This window comes from Egretta garzetta, unplaced genomic scaffold (genome assembly GCF_000687185.1).
Source record: "Egretta garzetta isolate BGI_Z169 unplaced genomic scaffold, ASM68718v1 scaffold629, whole genome shotgun sequence".
Lineage (NCBI taxonomy): Eukaryota > Metazoa > Chordata > Aves > Pelecaniformes > Ardeidae > Egretta > Egretta garzetta.
In genome coordinates, this window is record NW_009260785.1 from 412,309 (window position 1) to 432,335 (window position 20,027).

At 39.3% G+C, this 20,027-nt stretch overlaps 1 protein-coding gene across 1 annotated transcript in view; it reads left to right on the forward strand.

Annotated features, from left to right (window-relative positions):
* The window catches only part of TSPAN13 (tetraspanin 13), a 16,436-nt gene extending 861 nt beyond the window's left edge, over window positions 1-15,575 (forward strand). The window contains exons 2-7 of the mRNA XM_009646394.2: window positions 21-106; window positions 10,695-10,862; window positions 12,417-12,497; window positions 13,361-13,474; window positions 13,807-13,917; window positions 15,117-15,575. Of these exons, the coding sequence (XP_009644689.2) occupies window positions 21-106; window positions 10,695-10,862; window positions 12,417-12,497; window positions 13,361-13,474; window positions 13,807-13,917; window positions 15,117-15,191 (635 nt within the window). The 3' untranslated portion in view covers window positions 15,192-15,575. The remainder of the gene's footprint in view (window positions 1-20; window positions 107-10,694; window positions 10,863-12,416; window positions 12,498-13,360; window positions 13,475-13,806; window positions 13,918-15,116) is intronic.
* Window positions 15,576-20,027: the final 4,452 nt, after the last annotated feature.

Genomic DNA, 20,027 nt, shown 5'->3' on the forward strand with positions numbered 1-20,027 from the left:
CTTTTTCCCTGTCTGGCAAGGTCTCTGCACCAAGCCAGGCGTGAATGAGGAAAGGTTTTGTTGTGACTCCTCTGGCAAGGAGCAGCACCGAAATAAGCGCAGCTCGGTCAGTGACAAGTGCCGTGTCGGTGCATGGGGGCCTGCGAGACCCACACAGACCAAAGCACGCTGGAGAGGGAGGGGGGTGCTCTGGAGAGGCCCCCGGGCCCCTGGTTAGCGGGGGGGCCCCTGGGGTGGACCAGCGAGTTACAGTCTGGCTGCTTCAGGGCGGTGGGAACACGCATGAGGAGGAAAAAAAATCATAGTATGCCAAACTGAAATAACTGACTTGCTGGGGAGCTCCAGGCAGGTGCCTGCTTCTGTTTGGGCAAGTTGCAGGACCTATTTCCAACAGAGAACAATGAAATCTTCAGTTGTGGTATAGCTGTAGGGTTTTTTTTTCCTCATTATCTATGTTAAAATGACACAGAAATAGCAAGAAACATCACTGAGTGTAATGGCCTCCTCACAGCACTCGCAGAGAGGTAATATGCCCTCTAATGTTTCGTGTTAACAACCATGCTTGGGGATGACATTCAGCAGACTGAAATTGGGGTCAGCAAGTGCTTGCGGGCAGTTGTATCAGTGATTTTCCAAAAGCACTGCCTGATCTCGACTGAAGGCGAGACAGAACAAACAGGTCTTAACGCTGTTCATCAGAACAAACAGTTCTTGTAGGTCGTGGTTACTGGACCTGATGGTAATCACCAGGCCAGAGCGAGCATGAATGGATGTAGAAGTGCCTGTGCTGAAGTCAGAGTTGCTATTATATTCTTTGGTGTATGAGGTGACCCTCGTTCCCTCAGAAAAGGACGGAACGAAAACCTTAGCATAGGAGAGGCTGTGCACGTGCTTCCTTGGAGGAGCTCGTGGAGTGGAGTATGTCCCCGAAAAACCTCTAGAGCATGCTTAGGGAGCCCAGCCTACCCGCTGTGAAAGTCACCCAGGATCCCTGTGATGCTATGGGTTTCCCATGCTACCCCCAAGCAGAATAGAGGGGAGGAGGTAAGCCCTGCCTCAATTGCCATCTGTAGGTGGAGGTAAGGTTAGTATATGTAGACTGTCACAATGAAGGTCACTTAGAATCATAGAATAGCCCAGGTTGGAAGGTACCTCAAAAGATCATCTTGGCCAACTTTTCATAGGATTGCCCCATCCCAACGGATGGGTTATAGGTGAATTGTCACATCCTGATTTTTCTTTTTGGTAAACCAGAGGTTAATGCAAGACTTGTTTTTGTTGTTGTTATTATTTCTTGAGTGACATAAGAATGAGAGAAATCTGGATCTTTCTAACACAATATATGTACAAATCTCATTTTGATGTCATGAGGGCAGCGGGTGTTTTTTCTGAAGACACCATCACATACTCATGCAGCGTTATGTTAACAAGGTGTAAGGGGTCTGGTAGGTCTTTTGGGCGTATTTGGCCTCACTTGACCTTATATCTTTAAGAGGTCTTGAATGTTTTTCCAGCTAGCATTGATGTGTCTGTATCACATGCTTGGAATTAATTAATCCTCAGAACTGTATATTGGGGGGTTACAGTTTATATTCTGCATCTCTTTAAAACACTCCTAGAATAGGATATTGGAGCTTGGTTGTTTTTCAGTTTCATTTTTTTTAATGCTGTCTTGTTTTTACTTTTACAGTAGTACACCAAGAAAAATATATGTCCTGGCAGTAATAAATCAGTTAGTTACTGGTTTAAGGCAAGAAACCCACTAACCTAATTGCTCACTTAACATTCTTTTCAGATGGTACTTTGCTGATGACTTCTGTTTCTTCTCTGGACTAAGTTAATGTCCTTAGGCCCTGATTCTATTTTTAAATTTATTTTATGTGAGTAATTCTGGCATCTATGCTGAGTCTTGCTGACTTTAGTATGGTTCCTTATGGGTATTGGAAGAGCAGAGAAAAATAGAGACTATTTGTTGACTCAGTGTGTATATAATGACATGTATTGCTGGAATAAAGCCTTACACGGAAGAACTGTCTTGCATACAAGGACCTTTAAAATACTAGTTTGGGGTATCTGACCAATTCTGTCTTTATTTATTCAATCACATTTACATTTCTTATTGAATGGCAAACTCGTACAAACTGTTTAAAATGCTTGTCCACAGAGCTCAGCCAAATTCAAGGACATGTATGTAGTTTAAGATTTCTAATCTTCCAGGTATGAGAACCCTAGATGCTGGCTCCACCAATATTTGCTTAATCAGACCAGGATATCCTTAGGTAGACAGTGTTCCTTCCAAGGAAGGCTTGAGTTAATTGTGTTGAAGTGTGAACAGTTGATATCTTATTTCAAATCAAATTCTCAGAAAGGAAAGGGAAATTCCTAAGCCCTAGCTAGTGATGAAAGATTGAAGTGGTAGCTGGGCCACATGATTTAAGTATTTGAAATTAAAAAATAAATAAAAATACTGACAGTCAGTTCATTTGGATGGTGTGTGCTGGTTTTGTCACCCGGGCAGCTACTTAGTTATTGCTGCAGCAGCAAACATGAACTGTGTGTTGTCAGTATGTAAACATCTTGCCTTTGTTTTGATAAGCAGGCTTTCAGTTTTTCTTACACCTAGAGTGGCCATTTGATTTAAAGCAAAACATATGGTACCTTTACCATTAAAAGCGTGTATTTTTTAGTAGCACAGAGTTCATTCCACAAAAGAGGACACGTGGATGTTCAACACTAGAAAGTACGTTTATCAGAATCACTGACTTATTATAATACTTTGCTCTCTGAACTTGTTTTCTAGACTGCCTATTAAGTTTCCTGGGGTTTGTGTCACTTCCCAAAGCATTGTATTTGAAAGTTTGGGGTTTTTTTTCTGTTGCTGCCTGTTGTTCTCTGGGTGCAGTATTTATTGAAAGTATAATTAGTGCATTTCTGCCCTCTTTATCCAAACTGCTCTTCCTGTATTATGGAAGTACACAAAGATGAGGACAGAAATTCTCAGATTTGGACAGCACATGTTTGGCTTGGTAGGGTTTTTAATAGCTTTTGTCTTAGTTGCAGCATTCCTGGTGCAGAGGGGTCAGCATGTCGCGTCTTCCGTGCAGATCTGCTAGCTCTATCTCTGTTCTCTCTGAGTGGGGGAAACCTGGTGTTAGAGGCAGGGTGAACATCTGACTTTTCCTAGGGAAAGGGAATGTGACTGTTTTCCCTGTTTTCTGATAATTCCTGACCATTGTAGTGGCTATGCGGAGCCAGGTACTAGCAAACAGGAATTAGAGAAACACAGTTCTTGCTTCATGTGGCAATTTCTTCACAGTGGTAAATGAACCTGTGATCTCTGTGTTCAGTTCCATTTCAGTTTATATAAATTTTGTTTGGTCAGAAGCAACCGGTAAACAGCCTGCTGTTTGTTGTGCCTGATGGTCTCCAGTCAGCATTTAGGAGTGCAGCGTCAAGAGTTTGCCCCAGCACCAGCCTGTGCTGGGCTGGTCTAGCTCATCATCCTAACTGGACGCTCAGTAGATGGGACAGGTTGCCTTGGAGCCATTTCTGTCATTCTCAAGGACATTTTGAAGGCGGTAGTATAAGCTGTGCTATCTACTCTTGACGTGTAAATAAAACGGTGGTACAGAGCTCCAGGTATGTGGCAGGGAAGGTTAATGTTGGTCACATCAGTGTAGTCTTGGGAGTTTTTTGTTTTCATTGGCTTTTTGGGAAGGTTTCTGGGCTCACGCTTGAGAACGCAGACGAGTGACTACAGCAAAAATATAGATATATTTTAAGACTTTTTGTCAGTGCTTGGGAATGCCCTCAGCTATACTGAGTGTCAGTTTATAGCCAAAGTGGCAGCGGTTTGTGGTAGCAGGTCAGAATTGAGACATGTGCTGGGTCTGTACACCAGGTAGGAGTGGGTTTTGTTTTTCACTTGTCTTGTGCGGAGTGCATAGTGACATTTGGAGCTAGGAAGGCAAACTGTGTTTAGTGAAAGAACTGGAGAATGACAGGGCACAGAAGAAGGAGGCTATATGAAGCATGGTATGTTTTATTACCACTGATGTTATCAGCCATCCTGGCAGTGCAGGTGGACACTTTGAAACCAGCACAGTTATCAAGAAGCCCTTTAAAAGTCCTGTAGCCTTGTAGCTTGAATTATTAGCTGTGTTCTTTCTGTTTTCGTGTTGAGGGAGATGTATGTGTGGAAGAAGGTTCTGTGGGATCACTGAGCTTACTGAAAACATTTCACAACTTCTTAAAAAACAATGAACAAACAAGCAAGCAAAAGTAAACATTTCAGAAGATAGTTGTTCCTGCTACGTAGCAGAAAGCTCACATTTCCAAAGACCAGGGAGCATAAAACAGGGGTTAAATCTTACTGCCATTTTAACATGAAAGAAGCTTGTTATATGGTCAAAACCATTTTGATCCTAATTATTGGCCAGTAACATGAAGAACTCTGAACTAGGCCGTCAGACTGAAAGAACTTTTTAGTAGGGACAGCTGTGACAGGACAAGTGATAATGGTTCTAAACTGAAGCGGGGTAGGTTTAGACTGGGTATAAGGAAGAAATTCTTTACAATGAGGGTAGTTAAACACTGGAACGGGTTGCCCAGAGAGGTGGTGGAGGCCCCATCCCTGGAAGCATTCAAGACCAGGTTGGATGGGGCTCTGAGCAACCTGATCTAGTTAGCGGTGTCCCTGCTCATTGCAGGGGGGTTGGACTAGATGACCTCTAAAGGTCTCTTCCAACCCAAAGCATTCTATGATTCTAACTGGCTTTTGTGATAAGAGATGGGAATGCTGCCTTTCACATAAATTGCTTGTTCCACGTTACGTGTCTCAAGGTTGTTCAGTAACCAGATTACTGATCACTCCTCATTTAACTAAGTCACCTAAAAGTGGAAGATTTTGTTTTCTATTAGAAATCCTTTGGAGGTACCCAGAGCTTTCCTTATTGCTCAGCCTTTACTGTGCTCTCAGTAAAGCTGACGTACTGTGAGGAGATAAAGTTGCTTACAGTTTGGTGAGCTTACAGCTGTGATGGAAATCAATTCAGCTTTCTCTTAGCTTGCTGAAGATGCACCACTATATACTGCCTGTTGTTTTAATGTGTTTTCAGATGAAGTGCAGGGGACCATAAGAATTGTCTTCTAGATTTGCTATGGCTGTGCAGAAATGGTTGGCCAAGCTGAAGGGGAGAGTGGTGGAAATCTCTTACCCCAAAATATATACCATTTGAGGTTTAAACTTTAAAGCCCCCTTAAAAGTAGTGGAATATGAACTTCTGTGTGGAGGGAGAGGTTAGGGAGGATGTGTTTCATCATGTGTGTAATCATTCTGGTTTTAGTTCCTGTTCCATATCCAGCCTGACAGCTATTCTGTAAATATTTCCTTTGCTGATACCAGTGTAAAAGCTGTATAATCTCTTTACCCAGGGAATGGTGAGGCTGTATTTCTTGAAATTTAAGTTCTGAAATGCAGTTTTTACTAGCTCCTTTTTGAGATGAAACTACAAGAAAACAGTGAGAACAGCAACTTCTGCACGTGACTTCCTTCCTAGCGAGCAGTCCAAGCTAGTTGAAATGCTGAAAAGTTGCTAGTTAGTCAAAACAGCAGATTTGCTTGTGGCTTGCTGTTGAAGGAAGGAGGAACTGGTTTTGCATTTGGATTGTTTCTCAGTGGCATTATCTAGAGAAATCATTTGTCAGTGTTTTGGTTTCTTTTTGTAATGTAGACAAGAAGCTTGTGGATAAGCACACAAGGGGTAAATGTGAAGAGAAATACATTTTTCCAGTACAGAAACAAGAGAAATAAGCAGCTCTGTGCACATGAGAACTTGGATTTAAAGAATAGAGAAAATTAAGGGACTTTTTTTTTTTTTTTTGGTAGGATTAGTAATTTTGCAGCAGCTATGTGGAAAGAAAAACCTGAAGTTAACTGGAGAACAGGACAATCAAACTTGTGATGACCTTACCTCTGTGACAAAGGAATTCTTCTTAGTCTAGAATTTATTTTTGAAACATCTCTGAAGTTCAAATGCATGTGTATATATGTTAAAAAAAAAAAAAGTATAATAGAAGTCACCTAAAATGGAGTCTGATCCATTCCACTGATCTTGAACTTACTGTCCTTAAAATCTTTCCTATAGAGAGGCTAACATTGGAGTAATATTTTGTCTATTGGCAAGACGTTTGATTTTTCTTACCTTTTTTTTTTTACTCCATAGAAAAAGTGCTCAATCTCATAGTGAAAACTACTGATCTTCACTTAGGATTTGTGCTACCTATAGGTTTGTTTGGATAAAGCATTTACTTAATTTCAAATTGTTGAGTTTATATATTGGATTATGCTAAGCCTGTGTTCGCTTTTTAAATAAGGTTGCTAGAGTTTGTGTTGATGGAGAAGATGATATGTGGTAAATGAGGATATTTAATTTAAAATACTAGCTGTTGCCCCTGCGCATGCACACGCTTCCCATGGCTCTACGTTGCTTTTCTGGTTTGTGGACAGTATGCACTTGCAGCATCTTTCTGTGAGACAGATTGCTCCAGCTAGAGATTGTAATAAATTCTTTTGCTCTTAATGCCTGCTGACTTTCTATGTAAACATGCCTTAAGTGAATGGGACCTTTTAAATCACTTCTGAGAACAAGACTTGTACTTGTGCTTTTGAAACCGTGTAAGTACTTCTGAAGAGTCAGTTGTTGCTTTTTTATTGAGAGACCTTCTTACTGCTTGTAAGAAGGTGTTTTGTTGATGTGGGTTTTAGGAGCTGGTGGCAGTCTCTATTTAATGAGCTAAATGGTACAGAAGAGTCCTTGGTCAGTGCTAAATCTGTCCCTTATCTGCCTGTTAAAACTTCGATTTTTGATGTGGAGAGTGGCAAAGCTTCCATGGTAGAAGAGCTGGCTGTGGTGTGTGGGAGTGTTGGTTGGAAGGGACTTCTGGGGCTCACCTGTCCAAGCTCCTGCTCAGAGCAGGATTACAAATAATGCTCATTTGCCAGCTGTGGCTTTGTCTGCTGAGTCTTGAAAACCTCTGAGAACAAAGATTATCACCTCTCTCAGTACGGCACCAAACCACCTTGCAGATGTTTTTTCTAATGTCCAGTCTGAACCTCCCAAGCCATTACTTGTGGTTCTTGCCTCTTGTTTTGTGATCAGTGCTGAGAAGAGTTTGCCTCCACAGGTTTTGTAATGTGCTCTCAGCTTCAGTAGCTATTATATTATCCCTAGGCTGCTGCTTTGTCAGCTGAAACAAACCCAGCACCATCACCTGCTTCTCGAACATCAACTTCAAGGCTGCAGGCCATTTTGGTGACTCTTTCCAGGTTCTCAAATTCCTTTTCGACCTGGGGGGCTTGAAATAGGATACAGTAATTGAAGTGCAATCTCACCAGTGTTAAGTTTCCTTTGATTGCACTCCTCTTGGCTTTCCCTGTTTGCAATGAGAGCAGACTCTTGGCTTGTATTCAATTTGGCAACCAGTGTGATCCCCAGGTCTATCTCAGTAAGGCTGTTGTTCAACCGGTCTGTTCCCAGGCTCCACGGAAGCACCCCAGGAGCAGAATTTTGTACTTCATTAGGATCCTGTTGGCTTACTCCTGAAGTTTATCAAGGTCCATCGAAGTTGAATCTCTGTTTGGAGAGTCAGTCACTCTTCCACAAATTTTCTGAGGGTTCATTCTATCTTATCACCCAGGTTGTTGTATAATATTAACCCCAGTATCAGCCTTTGTGGTGCTTCTTACCTGCTACCAGCTGGATGCTGAGCCATCGATTACTGCCCTTTAAGCTCAGCAGCCCAGCCCATTGTCGTTCAGTCTAACAGGCCATTTCTCCAACCTGTGCCTTTTCAGCTTACTGTTGAGACTACTGTGGGAAACCAGATCAGTCCTAATCACTAAAAACTGGACTGTGATTCCATGTATTTCTGGTAGATTTGTCAAGCAAATACTTGAAGTCTTAGTAACCAAAGCTAGCTTTACGTAAGTGATGCTGTTTTCTTGGAGGGGGTTCTGGTGCTGTGAAATATGGTTTCAGTAAAATAAAACATGTCATTCAGAAGCTCTGTAGAGTCTCCTTGTTCCTTTATTTAACAGAAATACGTGACTTTTTTATAAGTAAATAAAGATTGTACATTTAGAACATACATACTACTAATTTAAAAGTACTCAGGGTCACAATAATTTTGTTTCAAGTATGTTTTACTACAAAGTCTTAGCAGTTTTACTTTTAGAAGCATTCCATCTAAATCGTTGGGTTTTTTTTCAAAACACTGGAATAACTATTGTTGAGTAGTCATTTCTAGCAGCTAAACAGTGGCTAATGCTGTGAGCCTTGCATTGTTATGCAAACTTGTAAAACCTCTTTCCAAACCAGCTTATTTTTCCTGTTTGTAGCAGGGTGTGTTTAGTTTTTCACATCATGGCCCTATAAAACTATATTTTTATATATATTTTTATATATAGTTGTATTGCTCAATATTCAGATTGTCTAATCCAAACCTGAAAATGAAGGAATAACTGTCATTTCATCTTTCAGTCAACCTACAGAGGAGGCAGGAACTTTGTACTAAATCTGTTTCTGGAATGGTTTGTAAACCTGCAGTCTCCACTTCAGTTTTGAAACACGAGGTCTGTTTTCCGCAATTCTAAATGGCCAAAATTGGAGTAGCTGACAGTTATTTTGATCCAAATCATGTATCTTCCTGACTGGATGCAGCATTTTCTCATAGCTTGCCAGTCAGAGCCCAGTAACATGGACCTGTGTTCATACTGAATTTCGAGATATTTTAAGGAATTAGACAGTGGACAACTTTGTTGTGTGAAAGAAGAGAAAATATAGCTTTGATATTGTCGAGGTAAAGCTTGAAAATGAGGCTGATGGCTCTAAAACTATAATGTGATCAAAAGAGAAACTGAACTGAATTTGCATCTTGGTATGGTGGTTTGGTTTGTGATCAAGGCTTTCTGTTTGAGAAACAAAGACAAATGTGGATTAATCCTAACACTACTGTTATTAAACAATTCCTTTGAATTTTATGTCATCCTTTTGTCTTGTCACATGGTAGCAGAGAGGTGTAGGTATGACAAATACTTTCCTTTTCTTCTTGCAGACTCTCTTAAATTTATCCTGTGGATTTGGTAAAAATTTTGAGGTGTGTTCATGTGTGAACACATATAAAAAAAACCACCCCCTGTGTTTTGATCTTGATGAGCTTCACTATGTGTTTTACTAGATTTCTTGATGTTACCTTAGATTTTCCTGTTTCAAAAGCAGCATTACATAGGTCAGTCTTCTAAAAGATACTTAAGTTGAAAAAATATAGACGTACTTGGTATTAAAACCAACTAAAATGCCCTGCTGTAAGATAAGTGCACTGAAATGATGGATAACTTGGAATTTCCTATTATATTTGATTTTTTGCACCCCTCTGGATAAAGAGTAGAACATCATGAGACTTGTAGTTTGAGTGGAAACTGGTGAACAAGTGTAAGTGCTTGCTCTGTATTTGTTGTCAAATAAAGCCAAGTAGCTGGACTAGACTAAATGCTTGCTGGTTTTTTTTGGGTTGTTTTATTTTTTTTTTTTTTTAAATAATGATACAAGTTCTGGGTATTTTTTGCTGAGGTCAGGGTTTTGGAAAGTCAAAACTTGCATGTTGAATTGGTGTTATTTAACAGAGGACATAATGGGCAATATGTTACACATAGGTCTAACTCCATTTCAAACGAGAGAGTGTTGGGCATCTTGTGTATTGGACATCTGGGTTGGCTTTGTCTGCTGCTTCCCCCATGCTGTACCTCATTACAGATTTCTCTGCAGCTTTTCAAGTTGGGATTTTTTTTTTTTTTTTTGCTCTGTGTTTTTCGTTTGGAAACAGGAAAGGCTGGAGCTTCCTGCCCATATAAACAATAAATCCCAGTAAACTAACTGGGACAGATTCTGCCTGCCTTCCCTGAATACCATCTTTAAAAGGAAGGAAACAGCGTAAGAGCATTTTGGCTATTGAAATAGGATTGACTTCATAGTAGAGCGATTTTCTTGAAGAGATATGTAGTGGAGACAGGGCACCTTTATTGTTTTACTACATGAAGTCCTTGAGATACAGATCTAAAAAGTATTTTTGTGTGACCTTGTTAACTGTTGTGTTATATCATCAGCTATGTAGAAGCTTCTCTAATGAATTAATACAGCTGTAGTCCTGATTACAGTAAGTTTTGGCAAAATGCTCTTTTTCACATGTTCAGAGCTGTGGAGCTGTATGCCCTATTTTCTTGAAATACACTGCCTCTGTTTGAGAAAACATCTGGAATTTTTAGTCTTCCTCCATTCTGTGAATTAAAGCCAATGATTTTAGCTTATTTGTCAATTTGGTTATTAATCCACACTTCAATTTAGTGTCTCTGGTCAGTCACAGATAAGGCAACATGGCTCGCTTGACTTGTAGGTGGATTAAGTTGTAACAGCTCCACATTAACAGTGTTGAAGAATATGTGTGCCTTAAAACATTTGGAACTGAAGTTATCTCTGCGATGAAGTGGAGGATTGGTTTGTTTAGGGTTGTGCTGCTTCTCTTTGCACTGGAAAGAAAAATTGTACCTTTTCCATAACTTCAGTGTAAAGAATGTAGCCGTGTGTAGGTTGAGCCTCTTTTAATATGCAGACTAACTTTTTGTTTTCTCTTCCCTCCAGCTGGTGAGCCTGCTGCTGATTGGAATTGCAGCATGGGGAATCGGCTTTGGCCTCATCTCTAGTTTCAGAGTTGTCGGAGTGGCAATTGCAGTAGGAATCTTCCTCTTCCTTATTGCCTTAGTTGGATTAATTGGTGCGGTGAAACATCATCAAGTATTGCTATTCTTTGTATCCTTCTAATGTATTACATGGATCACAGCTTGGTTCAAGCCATGTAAACAACCTGCTCTGTCAGCTGAGACTGATGTGGAAAGTGCTTCAGAAATAGAACAGAAATTCACAATTTTACTTTGGTCAAGTGCCATCTAAATCAAACTTCCTTCCCATTTAACTTTATTCCACCTTCCTTTTTCCCTCGCCTGTTTGTGCTCTGAAGACAAATATTCATGTCTCCTTTTTCTAAAAAAATCAAAATATTTTAGTTTTTTGAGAACTTTTTCTGGTGGGTCACTGTGTCATAGGGTGCTTCTTACTGTGTGCTCAAGCCTACACCAAGCTAGAGTGCGTAAACTATTCATGTTTAACGGTAGAGAAAGGTGATACTTCCTGATAGCGAGCTGGTTGTAGCTGGCAGGGAATGCACTGTGGGTAATAGAGGCTGTTAAGAAGCACTTTCATACCTAGTCTTTAATTGCAAACCCAGACTAGAAATGAGCACAAGCCTTCTCAGTATACTTTGCTGGCCCTTTATGCTTACTGGTGCTGTGTAAGCAGCCTGTAGTGCTGTCTTGCGTAACAAAATTGATCTGTTTGGTTGAGAGAAGAGATTCATCAGATAAAATTCTTATTTTTCTTGTTGTGGTCTATGAATACGTAGTCACCTCCACTTTACAAACAGTTCAATTGTGTGAGATAAGTATCTGCCTCTGAACACAGCAGCCAAATTGTGAAGCCAGTGTCTGACTTTCAAAATGTGATCGTTAGTACCAAAGTTTATTTTTTTTGTTTCATACTGTTTTCAGATGCATTAGTCCAAAAGTGTGTGAGGCTATGTTCCAAAAGCAACTCTCGCTTTTTTTTGGATCTAGGCTAAAGTTACTTTTTGTAATTAATTACAAGACTATGTCTTTGAATAAAAAAAAATCCAAATATGCAATACTCAGAAGAGTATTTTCTTTACTACTAATGTGATCGTTAGTACCAAAGTTTATTTTTTTTGTTTCATACTGTTTTCAGATGCATTAGTCCAAAAGTGTGTGAGGCTATGTTCCAAAAGCAACTCTCGCTTTTTTTTGGATCTAGGCTAAAGTTACTTTTTGTAATTAATTACAAGACTATGTCTTTGAATAAAAAAAAAATCCAAATATGCAATACTCAGAAGAGTATTTTCTTTACTACTGTATTTTAAGTGAAATATCTTGAAATGACAACATAAGTCCCTAAAGCTGAAGAAATTGGCTGTAGATTTCTCTCTCTCAAAGCTCCTTTTATTAACCTCTCTGCTCATGTTGTCTTGTTAAGCTAGAAATGCCTAACCCAGAAATACCAGCTGTGTGTAATAGTAGCTAAAAAGAGGTAATATATGGTGATTGAGTTCTGGGAACATTATTTGGGTCATCTTTTTTACATCCAGTCAGAACTTACTTGTATAGTTCTTTTGTTTTAAAGGACCTATTGTTATCCAATGACATAAGGAATGCCATTAGGCATGTGTTTATAAAAGCAAAATTAATTTGAGAGTGTATCCTAATTTGAGAGTGTATCCTTAATGACTATTTCCAGTACATGATTATTCTCTTGCTAGTCTTTATTGTCCAATTGTCTGTCTCCTGTGCCAGTTTGGCACTAAACAAGGAACAGCAGGTAAGAAAAGTTTCTTGACTTCTCAGTTAATCTATAGCATAATACTGTAAAAACTGGGGGGGGGGAGGAGGGGGGAAGGGAAGAGAGGAAGAGACTGTCTTACACAAAATGAGGAGAGCTTATTTTAAGAAAATCAGCATTATCCTTTTAAATAAAGACTAGACCTTAGGCAGTCGTTGGCTTGTGGTAGGTAGAAAGTAATACATCTGGGTTCTAAAATTACTTTCAGCTGTCCTTTTTGTTTTAATTATTAATTGTTTTGTTTTTAAGCTTCCTGTGTAGGTTTAAGGTCACAAGTGTAGCACCATGATATCTTGTCTATCTCATGTGTTCAGCAATTCCAGATAGGCTGATGAAATCTACAAAAATCATAATGTAAAGATGATAAAGCCACTGAATTGTTCTTGTGTAACTGTAAAGGTCGTGACTATATTAGGAACAGAGGTGACCCTTAAGTGTGAAAGTAAAACCAGCTTCCATGGAGACTAATTCTTAACTGCCTAAGAAGCAGGCAAGGGTACAGTGATTAAATAATCAGCTTCCTATGCATAAGCATGCTTTTTGTTTAAAGTCTGAGCAGTCTCAGTTAGATTAGTTGCATGTCTCATTACTAGTGCTCTTACCAGGTTTAGGAAAAAGAAAGGAAAAAAATTCACTATAACCTTGAATGTACTGCTGCTAGGTGTAGCTATTTCATTAGCTACACAGGCTGTTTGAACATTCAAGTCATTCTTTAAAATATTATCCTGTTAGACTTCAGGATCTGAAGGTTTTAGGTAGGGAATTAACAGCTTGGCCTAGTATATTGGTTTCCAATGAAATGCAAACCAGTTCAATTAATGTAGTATGTATTTGCCTTCTAGAGTCAACTTCTAGAGGTGGGATGGAATAACACTAACAGCGCAAGAACAGATATTGAGAGAAATCTGAATTGTTGTGGATTCAGAGTTTTTGATCCCAATGAAACCTGCTCCTCTGTAAGTTCTTCAAGCATGAAAAAACTTACAACTTGTGTGTGTTCAAATCTGTACAACTGTGTTCATAGTTGGCAGAAACCATGTTTTTAAGAAATGTGTAAAGTAGTTGTTACAGTGATACTAGGCTCTTTAATTAATTTATTGGAAACATAATCACACAGCACCTGGCAAGGTTGTACTCCATTGTCATTTATATACTTGCTTTTTTGGAGTCTTAAAACTGCTAGAGTTTGTCCATGGCTGGCAGTCTTTTACAGAGCTAACTAGATGCTTTCAATCAATGAAGTGTCATCAGAAAATGGAGTGCATTTCTCTGTTTGTATCTGCTACAGGATTGTTTTAGAAGTCACCAGTGTCAACCATGTGCACCGATAATAGAAGAATATTCTGGTATGGTGCTGAGATTTGTTGGAGGCATAGGACTCTTCTTCAGTTTCACAGAGGTGAGTAGGAGGTTAGAAAATTGAGTGCTTTTTCCCCAGTTTTAAGGCTTTGTTTTGTGAAACAATTAATTTTAGGGGGTTTATTACAGGAACTCTCAGGAGTCAACTAATTAATTAGGTCAAATTTTTTGAGGCTATCAGCTTGCTTAAGTCTGCCAAAAGTAAGATTTGTCTTTATTCAACACTGGGAGTTCATGCAAGTTTATGTTACTTAGCCTACAAACCATGACTAGGTACCACATTAAAATGTGGTGCTGTAAAGTTTAAGTTTTGCAGCAAGTTAACTATTCAGGTTTACCATTCTCCAAAAGTAATAAAAAAGTGCCATTGCTTTACCTTGTTTCCCTGTTCTTCCTGCCTCCCCAACCCGTACACACACACAGTCTTTGGGGTTTTGGGCTTTGGGATTTTTTTTTTTTCCTTGCGCCTTCTGCAGTGCAAAGATGCAGTTTCTCAATGAGTGGACTGTATTTTAAACATTAGGTTTAAAAGGTCTTTGACCCTTTGCTTTAGAATCCAGATGATACATGTACTTGCTTTATTGATCGGTGAATAAAAATCCTCAGGGTAGGTCTTTCATAATCCCACAGTAAAGTGTGTGAAGATACCTCTCCTGCTGCTTAGTGCCGTTTTCAGAAGGTTTGTAAATATTACAGCAACAAGAGAGATACAGCAACTTAAACAGAATCACTCTGACATCTGCCCTCAATTTCTCTACTAAAACTGTGAAGCTGCTGGGAGGGGAAAGGGTGGTTAGAGGGAACGACAGGATTTTAAAATGTACTAGAAAAATAGCCTTATAGTTAAGTGGTAACTGTAAAATGAAACATTTTGGAGGATTTGTTTATCATTACACTAAAAACAGGTTTATGAATATTTATCATTTGGGGAGGAGAAGAAAATGCTAGATGTCATGATGAGAAATATTTCACATTGCATTGTGGATACAGTTTTGGCTTTTTTGGTTTTTTCTTCTTTCTGTTGCAAGGCATGAATTTTTTCTGAGATGGTGCATGCTTTTTTTTTCTGATTAAGAAAGCTGGTGTGTGGTTGTGGAATTTTAGCAGTAGTAAAATATTCTAAACTTGCGTACTGGAAATTCCTTGTCAGGATTTTATGTTTAAAACAAATTTTGTAAAACTGATGGAAGATGGGGTGGAGACCCTCTGCTTAATAATATCTTTGGGTTTTGTTTTCAGATTCTGGGAGTCTGGCTGACATATAGATACAGGAACCAAAAGGATCCCCGTGCAAACCCTAGTGCATTTCTTTGATAAGTTTGTAAAGGACTGAACCTTCTCTCTGCACCCTCTACTTCAAAATACTGATTCTCCATAGTTTGCTATTTCTCCATAGTAGGTATTCTGCAAGTACCCAAAAGAAAACTTTATTTCCGTAAGAAATTTGTAGTTTTCATAGTTAATTTCCCACTATTTTTCTTCTAAGAACCCCTATCTTGAAGTAGACTGGTGCATTCAGTAGCTGGGCAGAGCCAGACTGCTGCTCTGGGCTGGTTAAATAACTCTGTTAGGACTCTGATAATTGATGTGGTGAACTCTATACAGTGAATTTTATAGCACTACTGGCTTCTCTGGTGTCCAAAAAAACCCAAAAGTATTTTCTGCTGTATTCACTGATTAAAAAAATTCCTGTGATTACTTATTAAAATGGTAAAAATATATGGTGGATGGTTGGACTGTGTGATTTGATTAGGCTTTAAGACGAACTCTAGTCAACTTTTTTGTCTTAATAATGGCATCCCACTTTCCTGTAAAAATAGAAGTTAAAGATGTTATTTTCTGTAGTGCACATAAGTGTATGTTAATGACTACTTCACCCCTCCCCTTTCCTGTTTGCTTTGGCTTTCTGGTAGCTTTAGAATTTTGTTGAGAATAACAATAATTCTTTACTTGTTAATGGAGATCTTCACTATGAAAAATATGAATGAAGAAAGCCAAGAGAATGTAACCTGCAGCTGATTAACTTGAATCTTTTTTTTTTTTTTTTTTTTTTGTTTGACAAGTGAATGAAGCTTAGTATTTGCACAATATCAGAATCAATAGCAGTCTGTCATCTTTAACATAAGAAACTTGATGTCTGGAAAGTTGTTGTACAGCTGTTTTTTTCAGATGGTGTAAAATTGTTGTTGTAATAACTCAGCAGTGTATATTCCTTTGTCATCCAGCTAACAGTCTTGATTTCATGAGAGATTGAATGATGTGTAAACAAAAAAAAAGAAAAAAAAAGTAAAAAAAAAAGAAAAGTGGTGGTTTCCAGTAGTTTGTTGTTTTTGTGGGTTTCTTTGTTTTGTGGTTGTTTTTTGTTTTTTTTTTTTAAAAAAAAAAAAGAGGAAAGAATTTAAGTTAGAATGGTACATTATCAATGTAGTAAGTTGCCTGAGCTGAAGGAAAGGAAAACATGGTCCCTCTTCCAACCTGTAACAGAATTGATGCATCAGCTGGGACATCAGACATCGAAACACCCAAGGTGCACAATTTGTTTCTAGTCACACTGAATTGCAGACCTGCAGTGCGTCTTTTCTGCATTCAGTTGCTGCTTCTGGTGTGGTAGGCAGCTGCTGTAGCCTGAACGATGGCTCTGCAGGAAGAAAAGGGGAAGAGTTAAGGCCATTAAGGCCATCTGCCAAGGAATACAGCAGCTGAGCGAGGTAGAAAGGAAGACAGTGAGGGCAGACAGAAGTGGGTTCTCATACAGGCTCCTGTTACTAGGGAGATGCCTCCTTGCTCCTGCGGCAAAAAGAAGTTGAAATACATGCCCATCAGAACACTTTCAGACTTCGATCTGCTCCTAAAGAAGGAATTGTCTCGAGGTTTCGAAGGGGAAGAGTTGAACCTGAACAAGGTTGAGGATGTCAAGAATTTCCTAAAGACAGCTTCTCTTCAGGTGTAGCTGATTCTTCAACATCTGCTGTCAGCGCCATCTCCTGGTGTTTGGTCTGTGAACTACTGCTTCATATGTTGGGAAGTATTGGTGTCTGTTTCAAGCACATACTTTTACATTCAGTGTAAGAGCCTCCTCATGTACTGAAAAACCTTAACAGTCTTCGGACTGTTACTGCAGTATAATGTAAATGTATACAACTTTTTTTTTCCCCCAATTAACCAGCCATTCTCAATACATATCAAGAGGATGGTGTTTGTCTCATGACTGTCTTTAGCAATGTTAATTTTCCTAGTCTAGACTGACTTTGTATTTTGTACATTACTGTAATAAATTTAAGGAGGAGTCTCATGGAGAGGGTGTATGAAGCTAATACCACATTGCTGCTTCAATTTTGACTTTTTTCCTAATTATTTTTAGTGCTTAGTTTGGGGTGGGTCTGATTTCATAAATATGGTAGGTGATACTGGAGCGTAGATGTGCGTTACTGAGAAAATACTGAAAATGCTACTACTTTAGAAACTCGCGTGTCTTCAGGACCCTCTAGAATTTCTTTTAGTAGTCAAAAGACAGATCAGTCTGTTTGGTATAGTTTGATTGAAGTTTTTCTATCATATTAATAATACTTTGTCTCTTTAATATTGTGATTTAACAATAAAAAAACCCACCACCACAAACCCTGAAATTCACATCAGAGATGTGGATTCGCTCTCGGAACCTGGTTCTTAAGGGAGTGCAATAAAATTCATTGAGTTTGACTTTGGGGGTGGGGAGGAAGAGAATAGTTTCCCTCAGGAAATACAGTGACTCACATGTCAGTATACAAGAAATGTTCTGATGTGTTGAAATAGAGGTTTTTTTTTTTTTAATTTATTTATACCTATTCTTGGTGGGTTTTGTCTTTGAAGTTTGCTTTGTTCATTGCTTTGTCTTGCCTCTTGAGAAAATAGTTTTGGTCATATAAAGATGTTTTTTGTTTGTTTTCCAGAGAGGCATTTTCATTTTTATCTGACTGCTTTAGAATTGGACTTAATTGTAACCAGATTTTCTAGAAGTTATTTACAGCAGCAGAGTATCAAAATAACAAAGCAGTTTAACTTAGAGCATTCTTAATGCTTACATTAGATGTCTTTTGACCCTAGTTACATTGAAATGCTTTCTTAAAGTTGGTTACTCTGGAAAACGTAGAAACCTGTCTTGACTTATTTCAAGACATCTACACATTTTTATCACATAAAAGTAATTGACTGTTAAATAATAAAATACAGTTCTTCTGCATCTGTGTAAGAAAGTGAATCTAGATCTTAACTAGCATGCTGATACCACTGCACAGCGTCTGACTGCTCTCACATGAAAAGAACTATTTATTACAGAAAGAAAAAGCTTGCATAATCTGAATTGATACCTGTAAAATATACCTTAAAATTGATAGCTGATAAGTGAATAGCATTATGCCAGTGTTATTAGCTTGCATTATTATTTTTAGGCCTAATTATTTAAAGATTGTCTGCATGGTAGTGGAATTCTGGAAACCCCATTCATCCTGTGTTTTGTTTTATATCAGATCTATAGCTCTAGCAAGTGAGCTTTGGGTTAAGTAGATAAAGGTGACTCTGGTAACCAGTTGCTCCAGCCTCCCTCTGTGCTGTAAACACCTTTTCTGCTTTTTGTGGCTGATAGGTACTTCCAGAGACTATTTCTGCCCCCACTGCATCCTTTTTTCCCCTGTCTTCTACTTGGGAGGGAACGGAAAGGCCTTTCTGCAGCAAGGAATTTTCTCATCGCAGTTAAAGGATGCTGCCAGAGAAAGCAACATCTTGCTGAACTGCTGAAGGGATACTCAATTGCATGTCTGGGGCCGTTTCCAGGCACCACTTGAGATTTTCTGGTTGGTAGGATTCATACAGCTTGACAAAGGTGTATTAGCAGGTGTCTTGCTTCTAATGTTGTTGAGCAATGCCCTTGAGCTGAAACCCTTGCTTCTCTTGCCTGTCCTGCCTTCCCAAGTGTATTTATTATGATTATCATCCTGGCTGGCAGTGGTAGTAATGGCAATAGTAGTGGTAATATGGCTGACGTTGCCAAAAAGCTGAGAAGATAGTGCAGGTATAGTCCTGCGCCAAGTGTTTCGCACTGGTGCTGCTGCTGAGTTCTTAGATACTTGAGGTTGGAAAGTCTCCTTTTGGCCAAAGTCTTGAGGTGTTGTACTCCCATGGCGTTCAGCTGCAGGCTTTCTTCTAGTTCTAGTCAGAACTCTTGTCCCTTTGGGGCTTGTAAATAAGCAATCACAAGCTGTAACATAATCATGAAACCAACCATATAGTCAATGCAGTATCACTTCTATTAATCATCTCAAGGCTTTACTGAATTCCGATGTAAGCAGAAATCTTTTAAGGGATGGAGTTTTTATCTTTAAAAAAACAAACAAAAAAACATCTTCAAGGAGATAAGGTGATGCTCAGATCCCTTCAAAATGCAGTCAGTTAAAAAAATGAAACAAAAAACCCATAAGCAATCCCCTCCTCTAGTCTCAAGTACTTTTCTGTAAAAGGTTGTCGCTTCTTGTTACTGAACTGTAAAGAAAGGGCTGACAATGAGAGCTCAACATAGGTTGGTGCTATAAGAAAATAAATGGAGATAAAGCAGGCTGAGCAATACAGAGCTTAGTTAGCTGCTCAAACTGGGAAGAAAAAGTTGCTTTCCTCTACTGGCTTTGGCTGGGTAGAGTTCATCTTCTTCATAGTAGGCAGTATGGGGCTGTGCTAACACAAAACAGTGTTGATAACACAGGGATGTTTTAGTTATTGCTGGCGCTTACACAGCATCAAGGCCTTTTCTGCTCCTCGCAGTGCCCCACCAGCGAGGAGGCTGGGGGTGCACAAGGAGCTGGGAGGGGGCACAGCTGGCCCCAACTGACCAAAGGGATGTCCCACACCATATGTCATTGTGTTCAGCCACAAAAGCTGGCGGAAGCAGGAGGAAGGGGGGATGTTCAGAGTGATGATGTTTGCCTTCCCAGGTAACCGTTACGCGTGATGGAGCCCTGCTTTCCTGGGAATGGCTGAGCACCTGCCTGACCATGGGAAGCAGTGAATGAATTCCTTGCTTTGCTTTGCTTGCGTGCGCAGCTTCTGCTTTACCGGTTTAAACTGACTTTATCTCAACCCAGGAGTTTGCTCACTTTTACCCTTAGGATTCTCTCCCCCATC